A 15,189-nucleotide genomic window follows, 5' to 3' on the forward strand; every position below is an offset into this window, starting at 1 on the left:
TTTTCAGCACTTATTTCCATGACGGATCAAAACTCATTTCCCCCCCCCCCACACTCTCTCTCTCGTCTCTCTGCAGCAGACATACACAGAGCAATATTTTTGGAACATAAAAAAAAAAAATTGGTATTGAATCGCAATGCATATAGAATGGTGCGTCGCAATGACAGTGATAACCTCGTATGGTGAGATCCCTGGCAGATCCCGGGCCTAAAAACAACAGTGGAACGGACTTGGGAGGTCCAGATTTGAATTTGCCTGCTATAGAACATGGCAAGACTGGTCAAGGTGAAACTGCCTTTATAAACACGATTGGTTCCATTAAAAGTTTGGTTTGCAGCGTTCATGAATCCAGGGGTCATGAGAACAACAGCGGTATGACAGTAGCTTGCCCAAGGCGCGCACTCTCTCTCTCTCTCTCTCTCTCTCTCTCTCTCTCTCAAACTCCATGGAAACAAAGCGTCAAGAAAAACGTCCAATCTGTCCGTCCTCCTAAATCTCCCGCAATCCCCTTGTGAGCTGGCCGACTAATCAGGGCACAGGGATTCTCAGCCCAGCTGTGGGTGGGCAGCGTTCAGTGAAAACAAACAGGCGTCTATCAGCTGCTGACAGACATAAAACTGTGATGATAGCATAGTTGACCACAGTAAAACCACAACACAGCGCGAGTGGAGTTAGAGCCAGCATTCCTTCCCTGGAGAGGGAGTCTCCTCCACGGGTAGGGGTTTACTCTTGACGGGTAGGGGTTTACTCTTGACGGGTAGGGGTTTACTCTTGACGGGTAGGGGTTTACTCTTGACGGATAGGGGTTTACTCTTGACGGATAGGGGTTTACTCTTGACGGATAGGGGTTTACTCTTGACGGATAGGGGTTTACTCTTGACGGATAGGGGTTTACTCTTGACGGATAGGGGTTTACTCTTGACGGGTAGGGGTTTACTCTTGACGGGTAGGGGTTTACTCTTGACGGGTAGGGGTTTACTCTTGACGGGTAGGGGTTTACTCTTGACGGGTAGGGGTTTACTCTTGACGGGTAGGGGTTTACTCTTGACGGGTAGGGGTTTACTCTTGACGGGTAGGGGTTTACTCTTGACGGGTAGGGGTTTACTCTTGACGGGTAGGGGTTTACTCTTGACGGGTAGGGGTTTACTCTTGACGGGTAGGGGTTTACTCTTGACGGATAGGGGTTTACTCTTGACGGATAGGGGTTTACTCTTGACGGATAGGGGTTTACTCTTGACGGGTAGGGGTTTACTCTTGACGGGTAGGGGTTTACTCTTGACGGGTAGGGGTTTACTCTTGACGGGTAGGGGTTTACTCTTGACGGGTAGGGGTTTACTCTTGACGGGTAGGGGTTTACTCTTGACGGGTAGGGGTTTACTCTTGACGGGTAGGGGTTTACTCTTGACGGGTAGGGGTTTACAGAAATGGAAAGAAGAGCAATACAGTCTGGAGGGTGCCTGCTTCCTGAAGGAGGGATAGCGAGAACGGAGGTCTGAGGAGAGAATAGAGATGATCCTGCCAAAGGCAAAAACGCATGATCTCTCTGAAAGATCGGGATCTAAGAGCGACTGGAGAAATAGGAAATTCATGGGAAAATCCCTACTCTCCAGTATTCAAAATGAACGTGTGTGTGTGTGTTTGTGTTCCTGGTTGGATTCTGGGCAGAGGGACAAGCGTATTGAGAAGCGGAGGAGAAGGTTGCAAGGGTGTAACATTAGTAAAATATAGTTTGTTTTCCTGGCATGTATATATTAAGTGCATGTAACTAACTAACTGTGTGTACGTGAGGGAAGGGGGGGGCGCCTAACTGAGTACGTGATGGAAGGGGGGGGGCCTAACTGAGTACGTGAGGGAAGGGCGGGGCCTAACTGTGTGTACGTGAGGGAAGGGGGGGGGACTAACTGTGTGTACGTGAGGGAAGGGGGGGGGACTAACTGTGTGTACGTGAGGGAAGGGGGGAACTAACTGTGTGTACGTGAGGGAAGGGGGGGGGGACTAACTGTGTGTACGTGAGGGAAGGGGGGGAACTAACTGTGTGTACGTGAGGGAAGGGGGGGGAACTAACTGTGTGTACGTGAGGGAAGGGGGGGGGGGGACTAACTGTGTGTACGTGAGGGAAGGGGGGGGAACTAACTGTGTACGTGAGGGAAGGGGGGGGGGACTAACTGTGTGTACGTGAGGGAAGGGGGGGGGACTAACTGTGTGTACGTGAGGGAGGGGGGGGGGAACTAACTGTGTACGTGAGGGAAGGGGGGGAACTAACTGTGTGTACGTGAGGGAAGGGGGGGGAACTAACTGTGTGTACGTGAGGGAAGGGGGGGGGGGGAACTAACTGTGTGTACGTGAGGGAAGGGGGGGGGAACTAACTGTGTGTACGTGAGGGAAGGGGGGGGGGGAACTAACTGTGTGTACGTGAGGGAAGGGGGGGGGGGAACTAACTGTGTGTACGTGAGGGAAGGGGGGGGGGGGAACTAACTGTGTGTACGTGAGGGAAGGGGGGGGGGAACTAACTGTGTGTACGTGAGGGAAGGGGGGGGGGGAACTAACTGTGTGTACGTGAGGGAAGGGGGGGGGGAACTAACTGTGTGTACGTGAGGGAAGGGGGGGGGGAACTAACTGTGTGTACGTGAGGGAAGGGGGGGGAACTAACTGTGTGTACGTGAGGGAAGGGGGGGGAACTAACTGTGTGTACGTGAGGGAAGGGGGGGACTAACTGTGTGTACGTGAGGGAAGGGCGGGGAACTAACTGTGTACGTGAGGGAAGGGGGGTGGACTAACTGTGTGTACGTGAGGGAAGGGGGGGACTAACTGTGTGTACGTGAGGGAAGGGGGGGGACTAACTGTGTGTACGTGAGGGAAGGGGGGGACCAACTGTGTGTACGTGAGGGAAGGGGGGGACCAACTGTGTGTACGTGAGGGAAGGGGGGGACCAACTGTGTGTACGTGAGGGAAGGGGGGGGAACTAACTGTGTACGTGAGGGAAGGGGGGTGGACTAACTGTGTGTACGTGAGGGAAGGGGGGGGACTAACTGTGTGTACGTGAGGGAAGGGGGGGACTAACTGTGTGTACGTGAGGGAAGGGGGGGACCAACTGTGTGTACGTGAGGGAAGGGGGGGGGACTAACTGTGTGTACGTGAGGGAAGGGGGGGGGACTAACTGTGTGTACGTGAGGGAAGGGGGGGAACTAACTGTGTGTACGTGAGGGAAGGGGGGGGGGGACTAACTGTGTGTACGTGAGGGAAGGGGGGGAACTAACTGTGTGTACGTGAGGGAAGGGGGGGGAACTAACTGTGTGTACGTGAGGGAAGGGGGGGGGGGACTAACTGTGTGTACGTGAGGGAAGGGGGGGGGAACTAACTGTGTACGTGAGGGAAGGGGGGGGGGGGACTAACTGTGTGTACGTGAGGGAAGGGGGGGGGGACTAACTGTGTGTACGTGAGGGAGGGGGGGGGGGGAACTAACTGTGTGTACGTGAGGGAAGGGGGGGAACTAACTGTGTGTACGTGAGGGAAGGGGGGGGAACTAACTGTGTGTACGTGAGGGAAGGGGGGGGGGAACTAACTGTGTGTACGTGAGGGAAGGGGGGGGGGGGAACTAACTGTGTGTACGTGAGGGAAGGGGGGGGGGGGAACTAACTGTGTGTACGTGAGGGAAGGGGGGGGGGAACTAACTGTGTGTACGTGAGGGAAGGGGGGGGGAACTAACTGTGTGTACGTGAGGGAAGGGGGGGGGGAACTAACTGTGTGTACGTGAGGGAAGGGGGGGGGGAACTAACTGTGTGTACGTGAGGGAAGGGGGGGGGGAACTAACTGTGTGTACGTGAGGGAAGGGGGGGGGGAACTAACTGTGTGTACGTGAGGGAAGGGGGGGGAACTAACTGTGTGTACGTGAGGGAAGGGGGGGGAACTAACTGTGTGTACGTGAGGGAAGGGGGGGACTAACTGTGTGTACGTGAGGGAAGGGCGGGGAACTAACTGTGTACGTGAGGGAAGGGGGGTGGACTAACTGTGTGTACGTGAGGGAAGGGGGGGACTAACTGTGTGTACGTGAGGGAAGGGGGGGGACTAACTGTGTGTACGTGAGGGAAGGGGGGGACCAACTGTGTGTACGTGAGGGAAGGGGGGGACCAACTGTGTGTACGTGAGGGAAGGGGGGGACCAACTGTGTGTACGTGAGGGAAGGGGGGGGAACTAACTGTGTACGTGAGGGAAGGGGGGTGGACTAACTGTGTGTACGTGAGGGAAGGGGGGGGACTAACTGTGTGTACGTGAGGGAAGGGGGGGACTAACTGTGTGTACGTGAGGGAAGGGGGGGACCAACTGTGTGTACGTGAGGGAAGGGGGGGAACTAACTGTGTGTACGTGAGGGAAGGGGGGGACCAACTGTGGGTACGTGAGGGAAGGGGGGGACCAACTGTGGGTACGTGAGGGAAGGGGGGGACCAACTGTGGGTACGTGAGGGAAGGGGGGGACCAACTGTGGGTACGTGAGGGAAGGGGGGGGCCAACTGTGTGTACGTGAGGGAAGGGGGGGACCAACTGTGTGTACGTGAGGGAAGGGGGGGACCAACTGTGGGTACGTGAGGGAAGGGGGGGACCAACTGTGGGTACGTGAGGGAAGGGGGGGACCAACTGTGGGTACGTGAGGGAAGGGGGGGACCAACTGTGTGTACATGAGGGAAGGGGGGGGGGACTAACTGTGTGTACATGAGGGAAGGGGGGGGACTAACTGTGTGTACATGAGGGAAGGGGGGACTAACTGTGTGTACGTGAGGGAAGGGGGGGGACCAACTGTGTGTATATGAACAGAACATGAAGCCAAGAAGCCAAGTCTTCTTTCCCCAAACACACACAGTGAGAAGAGGCAAAAATGAGAGGGGGATTCCAAGGATTCCTAACCAGCCGTGGGAGCGTGGGCTTGAGTGGGAGTGTGTGTGTGAAGTGTGAGTCACTGTTGAGGAATTTCTCTTGTTGACCCCCAGAGAAGGGGGGGGGGGGGGTGTAAACATCACACACACAACCTTGGGTCAGTCTCTGGACCAGTCTTCTGCAATAGGCTAAAACGGCCACTTCTGTTTGGTATGAGGGCTGAACACCTGAGCCTTTTGTGAACGTCTATTACCTTTCTCAAACACACACACACACACACTTGGGGACTACTTACGCATTGCAGTATGGTCTCTTTTCAAAGCCTTTGTAATTCTTCATGTTTAGAGTCATTTTGCAGATCTCGCAGCTGAAGCATCCTTTGTGCCAGTACTGAGAGAGAGGGAAAGAAAAATTAGACATTCGTTTCACTGTTCTCAATGCTAGCATGGAGGACCTAAACCACACAGCATATTCACACCAGGAAGTGACATATTTGGATGAATAAGGTCATAACCATCCATTTTAGCTGGAGGAAAGAGTGAGAACGGAGAGAGAGAGAGAGAGAGAGAGAGAGAGGTCTGTTTGTCGAGGCGCAAAGGGGTTAAGGGTCCCCAGACCACTTCCTCTGGACATCTCTACGCGGTGGTTATTTATACGCCATGTCAGGGGGACGTGTGGCAGTGTGCGGAAAGAGAGCGAGAGAGACCGAGGCGAGCATGTTTGCAAAAACCCATGCGTGAAGCCCAGCGGCTGACTAGACACCGTTTAGAGCACAGAGCCACGTCCACTTTTAGAGAGAACTGCCAACTCCCACCGTGGCACCCCACCCGCCGGCTCAGCACCCATCTTCTGTAGAAGTCAACTCCCTCATAGAACAAAGCAGCATTGAGGATCCCAGAACAGTTTCTATGGTGTTTTAGTGATGAAACCTGCTCGTTGGAGCAGCCTGTAAGAAAGCCCTGCCGGGGTGGATGGCGAGGTCGCTGTGTGCCGTTGGAAAAGTCATTCCAACTGACCCAGGCATCCAGCACACCTTCGTATTCCATTAACGCCACTCGGGAAAAAAACGGTCAGCCAGGTTTCACAACGATGCGAGCGGCTGAGGATAAACACGGTGTTAAATTAAGAGCCAAATGTCCCGGAACAAGGTTGTTTAACCTAGTTGGCAGCATAATCAGGGCTTCAAAGTCACGACCCCTTGATATTCCTGGCCTTGTGTGGAGATCTAACGTTACTCAGAAATACACACGAGTCACACACATCTAGTGACGGAACCAGTTTCCCTGCCCTGTCCCTATTCACCTATAGCCATACGCAACACTGCCAACAGAGCACATTGAGCTCCCCTGATTGGATGGCTACTGGAAAAGACCTGTGGTCAGTTTGATTTGACCCTCTCTTTCTCTTCCTGTCTGTCCATCTGTTCATCTCTGCAAGCCTGGGTCTGCTTCTCTCCCTCTAACCATATTCACAACAGCCCTATCCTTCTTATTCTCACCCACCCCACCCCCCCACCCTCTCAACAGCAGGCTGATCTGTGGCCTGAGGGTTCAGAGGGGGACCGAGGGAGGGAGGCTGGAGGTAAAGAGGAAGGAGCATGAAAGGAGGGAGAGGGCGAAGGGAAGAAGAGAGGGGTGGATGAGTGAGGGAATGATCTGGCCCGTTCCTGCCGTCAAGGGAAGGCAAAAGACAGAGGGAGGAAGAAAGAGAAAGATACCGTCCTTATTAACACGGCTCAGGGGTGTTCTCTACTCAGCCACGCCCCTTTTCTCCCTATTCCCGTCTTTCTTTCACTGAACATTCTCCACACACAAATAAGTCGTCAGCGCACTGAAGCAGACACACAGCAAACACAACCATTCAAACACACACACAGTAAATCGTGCAGTGTCCCTGTGGTGGGAAAAGGGCATTACGGCTGGGGGTCTTCATTAGGTCCCTGTGTGTTCTACAGTGATACAGGCTGGGGGTCTTCATTAGGTCCCTGTGTGTTCTACAGTGATACAGGCTGGGGGTCTCCATCAGGTCCCTGTGTGTTCTACAGTGATACAGGCTGGGGGTCTCCATCAGGTCCCTGTGTGTTCTACAGTGATACAGGCTGGGGGTCTCCATCAGGTCCCTGTGTGTTCTACAGTGATACAGGCTGGGGGTCTCCATCAGGTCCCTGTGTGTTCTACAGTGATACAGGCTGGGGGTATCCATTAGGTCCCTGTGTGTTCTACAGTGATACAGGCTGGGGGTATCCATTAGGTCCCTGTGTGTTCTACAGTGATACAGGCTAGGGGTCTCCATCAGGTCCCTGTGTTCTCTACAGTGACACAGGCTGGGGGTAAGTAAAATCATGCAGCACACTACTAATTATTATTAGTAATATTATAATATTGATATAGCACACTATAAATCGTCTTCTCTCCTCACTGTCCTGAGAGGGTCAGGATATCCACCACGACAGCCGGGGATACACATTAAAAACACTATGGAACAGAGAAGACGACCACAGTGACGAGGGGAGGATTGTAAAACCAGGAGTGTTTCCAGAACATATAGCAGGGTTTCCTGGAAGCAGTTAATCCACTACAGGACAAAGGCATTTGGCTTAAATCCATGACCCCTATTCACTCTGATACCTTTTCAGAATTCTAGTCTGGTCTGTTCTCACACTGGCCTTTACGGACGGACCACCCAGGGCTGTGTGTGTGTGAAGCTGCTGACCAGCAGAGCCGGGCTGGGGCAGACAAAGGAGTGGGGGCTCATTCTGGACACCGGCACTGAGCCCTGGTCAATGGAGCTATGATCCAGAGCCAGCCAGCAACACTGGGCCAAACCTACACCCCAACCACACTACACAGGCCCAGTCAGAGAGATGGGACCCACTGGCAGATGCATCACCTTCACCCCTCCCTCTCTGTGGCTGTGCCATGTCAAATCCCTGACAGTGCAAACATAACTACCCGCACAGGGGATTCCATTTCTACTAAATCTAGGCCTCAGCTGTTTCCGGATGCGGCGGCCATTTTTAGTCTGTCCACCTGTCTAAATATTCATCCCGATCTGATGTCTAAACTCCCGTCTCTCTCTGTTACCATACTCTCGACATTCCCTCTGGGCATCACCCCTAATCTGTAATCCCAATGTGTGTTATGGAGAAGCACTGGATAAACAAACGGAACAGAGGGAGGGCCGACAGAGGGGTGTGTGACTGCGGGTGCTAATGCCTTCAAGCGGAGGGGTAAAGGTGAGCTGAATGGCAGCAGTGGACTTTGATCCTGTGTTTACCGGGGTAAACGCAATATTGACCTTGGGCGAATTCCAGCGCCATAGAGAACAGGCTTGGATTGCAGCCGTGTCCCAAAAAATTATACCCGGCCTTCACCCAACCTGCTAACCCACATTCCATCAGGTCACCCCCCCCCCAGAGCCCATGACCGTCTCTGGGGCTAACACACTACTGAGCGAGGCGGGGAGAGATTCGTTTAGAACGAGATGACGAGAGTGTCAGTGTTCAGACTCCAGGAAAACCCGTCCGGGGCCTGTGTGGGTGCTGAGGCTGAGAGGCAGGATCTGGCAGTCGGTAAGAGAATCAGGACACTGCAGACACGGAGGCAGAGAAAAATGTAACGCTGTTAAAAGCAGGACTTTCTCCCTGAATCAGCGCAGCTCTGGGGTCCAGGGCTACATCTCGTGAACGCGCTCAGGCAGCCGAACGATCCCCCTGTCTGTGACCGAGACCCTGGCCAGTACAGACAGACCCCAGGCTATACGAGGCACTCCAGACACGTTGTCAGGCTGTGTGCACACCCGATAGGGACATTACCCGACTCACAAGGTTTTCAGTCACACACACACAGTGTGTGTTGCCTCAGAGCGACCCCCATCTGGATGCCACTAACTCAGGGTTTCCCAAACTGGGTCCCCGGGACCCCAAGGGTTGCACGTTTTGTTTTTTGACTACACAGCTGATTCAAATAAAATCAACCAATCATCAAGCGTTGATCTTTTGAAATCAGCTGTGTTGTGCTAGGGCAAAAAAAACTAAATGCGCACCGCGTTTGGGAAACGCTACAATAACTCATTGAAGCCCACGGTTAATTATTGACCTACTCGATGCAGTCGCTTTTACCACACTCAACCTCTTATGTTGGCCAGCGGGAGAACCACAGCTCTCGCTAAAGTATGCACTTAACACTCATCCACCGACCACTTGGTATGGTGTGTGTGTCGATCTGCTGTAGTGTGCTTAAACAGACAGAGACACCGCCTGCCCGGCACCAAACCATTCTGAAATCCCTGACTGTGGAGAGCTGAGAAAGACTCTGAGCATTTTGGTACAATGTTGACTCACTTGTTTCTGGACAGGAAGCACACGGCCAGTCCGAACAGTCCCTTTCCCCACTTTGCCCGAACAATCCCTTTCCCCACTTTGCCCGAACAATCCCTTTCCCCACTTTGCCCGAACAGTCCCTTTCCCCACTTTGCCCGAACAGTCCCTTTCCCCACTTTGCCCGAACAGTCCCTTTCCCCACTTTGCCCGAACAGTCCCTTTCCCCACTTTGCCCGAACAGTCCCTTTCCCCGAACAGTCCCTTTCCCCACTTTGCCCGAACAGTCCCTTTCCCCACTTCGCCCGAACAGTCCCTTTCCCACAGTCTCATCCTAAATCCTCCATCTCACACACAGAGAACAGGAGAAACAAATTGCTCTGTACTCCTATTAATAGAGCCATAGTATTGAGAGCAACGGGTGTCCCAGTTCCATAGACATATACAGAGCACCGAACCTCAGGTGACTGACTCCACCATGGACCCTGCCTCTGATCCGAGTCACAATTAGAGGCGACTGGCCGGAGGGGAAGGGGGGGGGGGGGGGGGGGGGGGAAACGCTCACCCTTCGGACAACATGAATCAGCTTTTAAATATAATCCACCCACATTTTGCCAGCCCGTTTCAAAAGGCCTAATCTCATTTCAGTAGGAAACCATTTCTAGACACTACCAGTGAATTACACGACTCGTTTGTCTGATCAGACAGTATCAGAAAGGCCTATTTGAATAAGATCAACTGACAGATCATCAGTGTTAGTCGTTGACGCCGTGTATTTGAATGAGCCTGTTATAAACAGTGTCTGTAGAAAGGTCTGGTCAGGGCTGACAGGCAGTAGGCAGACTAGCGTGCAGAGAGTTGGCACTGTTGATCCTGATGAGATCGCCAGGAGGGGGCTATTTGGGGGGAGGGGGGTTGCATATGATGAGGCTTGTGCCGGTGGGGGTGTGACTGCATCAGCCAAGATGGTGATGAGCGGGGGAGTGGACATGATTCAGTTTACATGGGAGGAGTCGGGTTTGACCTCTCAGCTTTTCTTAAAAAGATGGTGGCGGTATCTCTGTTGGTTCAGAGTCAGATTGCATTCTGACCTTTGACCTAACTAAGACTGTTGTGCACTGTGTACCATGCAGGGATGTTTCTGGATCAAAAGAGGTTTAAGGTGGTGGGTGTGTCAGGGGGTGCAGAAGAGTGTCGATTCCTCCTCCATTAAATTTTAGAGGTCCCCCATCTTGGCGGCGTATAACGTATTTTAGCATTCTACGCGACCATAATCTTTTCTACATACTTTATACATTTTCTTTACCTCGTTTCAGTTGACACCGAAAGCATTTTCCCCAATTTAATTATTATTTTTTTTACACAGTTTGGACTTAGGCAACCTGAAGAAAACAAAATGACCCAACGCAAGGATTTCAATGAGCAAAAAAAAAAACAATACACTGGGCATTACGGATGAGACAGTCCTCTCTGTTCCTGAAAGGTCATATCATAAGTGTCTGCTAGATAGAACACAGAGCATCAGACAGCTATGCTGGAGCCACACAAATATTTTCGTATCCTCCAGGGCTCTATTTTATAATAATATCTGTGATTAGACCTAACCATAACCAACTTTTCAAATGTATGAAAAGGCACACAATTTGATCATCTAAAAACACACCTTGAAGGAACCTTCCTTCGCCTGTTTATGCATGCGTTACATGGCTGCATTTTGTCCAGTCTTGTTCATTTCAATCCTCTGCCCTGAATTTACACAGGAGCAAAATAAGCTATGGCTTGTATTTAGAAAAATCAGTCAAACTGAAAGTCCTAAACCAAAAATCCAAAGCTGTGACTTTTTATGATCTTAAAAAAAAAAAAAACATTAATCGAGTTAGCTTATCGACGCGTCCCGACATGTTACCTTGCATGCTAAGAGACGATATTTGAGCCGGGACAGGAGACAGACTCTGTTTTGTTCTTCTTTAGGACCTTGTGCTCGCTTCCCCTCCCTGAACCTGCCCTTCTTCCAGAGTTGAGGAAGATCACAGGTTTCTCTCTCTCCCTACTCTACCTGCGTGTGGTGGGGGTCTGCTTTTCAAGGAGGAGAGGAACTTATCTGTGAGCTTCTTCCCTCCCTTCCCCTGGGCTGCTCTCACACACATTTGAAGCCACAGAGCAGATGTACAGTGGTATGCATGTCACAATAAAATAATGAAATATTGATAAAGCAGAGTCCTTGCAGAACGGGTTGCGGATAGGGAGAGAGAACGTCCATCAAAATAAAATATTTTTTTAAAAATATAGGTACGAGCAACAGACACACACAAAGGCACAGTGTAGAATATTGAGTACGTGATTACCTGTATACAGAATCTCCCACACAGGAAAATCATTCCATCAATATAACAGAGACTCTCAGAACACAGAACCAATCATCATCTGTCTAGTACTTGCACACAGTCAAACAAATTCAGTCTTTCAAATAGGAATACACGCACACAGCCATGTTTCCAGGCTTGGTTAAAACAGTTTTGCATAGGCTGTACAGTCGGCACTCTGGTTATGAATAACCTACTATCTGGCAAAATACCACCTCCTGCAGTTAACATAACCCTTACAGCGAGGCTCCAGGTCCTCAACAGCACTCATCTGCTTCGATAGCTAGGAGGACTTGTCAGAAACCTCTGAAGCATAGTACTGCATTACTAAACAGGCAACGTCCACATATTGAAGGCAAGACAGATGAGTATGCCTACTCTCTTTCGTCTCACATAACATTCACTTCCTGACTTTACCCCTCATCCTCAGGTGCCCCCTTCCTCCTGCAGATCCCCGTCCCACTATAATGAAATGCAGAGCGGCAGACAAACAAGCGGCTGTGGCCCAGCTTCTCCACAGCACAGCCCCCATACACATTACACCAGAAGACAGTTCCTCAGCGGTCGCCGAGGAAACCGCACACTGCAGCCGTGACTACCTTCACCTGAACCAGACTGGGGAAAACTGCCACCCTTCGCCGGTCGGCCTCGTCTGGTTTAAACAAACGAGAAGGGCAGCCGGTGCCCAGGAGGGGAATAGGGAGGTTGTTTTCGTGTGTCTGAGGAGGAGAGCGCTGATGCGGAATAGCAGCTAAGACAGACAGACGCTCCCTGGGCTCAGAGCCTGTGTGTAGCTCAGAGGGGGAGACAGGCAGCACAGCAGGCCTCTGACAGAGCACATTTTTATGGGAGTGTCTGTCTGCAGGAATGTGCGCTGCTTTCGGCATGATTTTCCAGAGAACACGGTTGCGGTGTCGGCTTGTGTTCAGTTCACCTGATTTCTAGCCACAACATCCAGACATAGTTTACATGAATGTGTAAGGTATTATTTTATTTTGGGATCTACATTTTAACCCAAGACAAGGGTTGTCAATTTCATCTCCATCCTGTTGGACAACAATAACAAGGGCCTTCTACTTGCACAACAGGGAGTATGACGAGTTCAAACCCATGGGCGTGCAGTGTACACAAGTATTGGCATCTCTGATAATGTGCTCTATCGTCTCTCACCAGACGCTCCATCTATCGACCCAAACAGATAACACCCACTTACAGCGATCGGCTCCGCAAGGCCTTCCCAATACCCATTAGACAAATTATAAGCTCGGCCCCGGCATCACTAGACTAGAGTGTGTAGGAAATGCCAATGCATCCTTCTCTCACCACAAGAGGTGACCCCGCCCACATCCTCCAGTAGAGTCATGCAATGTGCTCAGTGCGCTCTGGCAGCAAAAGTAACGGACGATCAAATTACAAAAAGAGGGACCATGTGAGAATATATGATTATTATAGCGCTGGTCTACCCAGTGGGCAAAAAGAAGTGGCGACAGGGATAGTGTGGTTCAGCCTGATTGACGTGCCATAAAGGTAGTGTTGTTTCTGTTGGCAGCAGAACAACATGCTGCAGAACGTGTTACTGCAGTACTGAGTGGCAAGAGACTAAACAGACAAGACCACGATAGCACAGTGACTGTTTTCTAATACACTCGCTAGCCTACGCATTCACACAAAGCCCACACAGATGGATGTTGTGATAGACATTGTGTGGACTTTAATTTTTTGTTTTGTTTTAAGAAGTGAATTTCACTGAACGTGTGAAGCATGGCTCTGTTCCCTTGGAGTTTTTCTTCTTCCACACCCTGGTAGATTACACTTCCTTATCCGGGGTAGCTTGTGTGAGCTGCTAGCAAACACTGGATTTTGATAAGGCACTACTGCAACTGAACAACCCCAAATTATTGTTTCAACTTTTAAACAGCATCCTGAAAAACCAAGGTGCTTAGCTTGAGTCAAATTGACACTGATTTAAATTACACAATGAAGCTTTGGCTATGAAATTGGCGATGGGAACTCATCACACATGTTAATTTCTGGATTTGGGGAGAACTGAAACTAACATTGGCTAAATAACTTTGAAAGCACGAACATTCTAATTAATCTCTCCATCTTGCTTGGTAACGTTACGTTAACTGAAATCATCAATTTGGACTAACCTCGTAAGGTATATTTTACAATGCAATGTAGTAGACGTTAATCTTTAGTGACCAGCAAACTAGTTCATCATAATTGCTCGTTGTATGCCATCAATCACAATCTGATACTGACTACTCTGATGTCCGGCTGATGGAAATGCTAACCACATTCCTGTCTTTGATAACGTTAGCTAGCTAGCCCATACGTTAACGCAGCGAGCTGAAACTGGCTTGTTTGTGGTGAAAACAGGAAACGCTTCGTTCAAGAATTCAAATCTGTGAAAATCCAACGTGGCAAATATACAATTAAAAATCAGATCATTTAAAAAGACTAGTTAGCTAGCAAACCTAATTAGCTAGCAGGCTAAACGTTCAACAAATCAAAAGAGAAAACTAGCTAACGTTACTAGTCTTTCACAATCACATCCACACAGACAGGTAACGTGCTATCTAGCGAATGTTAGCCTACCTGCCCGGGCATCACAAATCATTAACAAACACGCTAAAGAAAACTGTATTGATAACGGGATGTATAATACACAAACAGAAGCAGGTGACTGCCAATTCAAATGCCTGGTTGCAAATGTTTTTTTCCTTACCTTGTCCAGACAATTCACTTTTTCCGTCGGGTACACGATTGTGCCACATCTGCCACACGACGGATTCATGTTTGAGGAATGCTGGATAAATTAGACGATAAAAAAAATAACTGTCAAGTAAACGTGTTCTTCCCAAACAATACGGGTCGAGTTTGACGGCTGGATTGATCAAAACCCGGAGATTGTTGTCGTTCTAATCGCACAGCTGGCTGTCAGTACACGAACCAGAGACGTAAAGCGCGTGCACGGCGCCTCTCTTTCCAATGCCGCGCTCCCGAGGAGAAAGGAAAGGGGGCGGTCTCACAAAGAGACGCTTGATTTCAAAGGCGGCGTTTATAATTGGATAAATCCTGTGATCAGATATCAATCTATGGAGATCGATCAGCGTATATATATTTGATAGTGAAATCCATCACAAAAAGCAATACTCAATGCTTTTAAGTTGGTTGATTCCATGGAATGCGGAACTAGATTTATCACACCACCATCACTGGTCATCACTAGTTACCACAGTCACAAAGTCTTAAACCCCGCCCATTTCGGCATTTTATCTTCTTAAAATGTGATTTTAAACCTAACCCCAACCATAACCCCCAACTTAACCACACTGCAAAACGTATGTCTAACCCTAATATTAAATTAAGACCAAAAATAAAATCTAAGTTTTTATTAGTTTTTTCGATAGAGACTATTTATTTTGTGGCTGTGCTATCTAGTGGAAACCACAATTACCGTTGAAGAAGCGCATTTCAAAATCGTGTATATGACTTATAGAAAATGTATCTAGAATACACGCCAACCCTTTTTATTCCACATGATGATCATGCCATCTGCTACAATCTGTATGTAGACTACTGTGAATGCCTACATGGAATAAAGTTGCAAATAAATTTGGTTTGGGTGACATCT

General features: G+C 49.9%; 1 protein-coding gene across 1 annotated transcript in view; it reads right to left on the reverse strand.

The window, feature by feature from the left end:
- lasp1 (LIM and SH3 protein 1) overlaps window positions 1-14,589 on the reverse strand; it is a 41,755-nt gene extending 27,166 nt beyond the window's left edge. The window contains exons 1-2 of the mRNA XM_021557647.2: window positions 14,281-14,589; window positions 5,164-5,258 (exon numbers count right to left, since the gene is read on the reverse strand). Of these exons, the coding sequence (XP_021413322.1) occupies window positions 5,164-5,258; window positions 14,281-14,349 (164 nt within the window). The 5' untranslated portion in view covers window positions 14,350-14,589. The remainder of the gene's footprint in view (window positions 1-5,163; window positions 5,259-14,280) is intronic.
- Between the last annotated feature and the right edge of the window lie 600 nt (window positions 14,590-15,189).

Source organism: Oncorhynchus mykiss, chromosome 13, assembly GCF_013265735.2.
Source record: "Oncorhynchus mykiss isolate Arlee chromosome 13, USDA_OmykA_1.1, whole genome shotgun sequence".
NCBI classification, from domain to species: domain Eukaryota; kingdom Metazoa; phylum Chordata; class Actinopteri; order Salmoniformes; family Salmonidae; genus Oncorhynchus; species Oncorhynchus mykiss.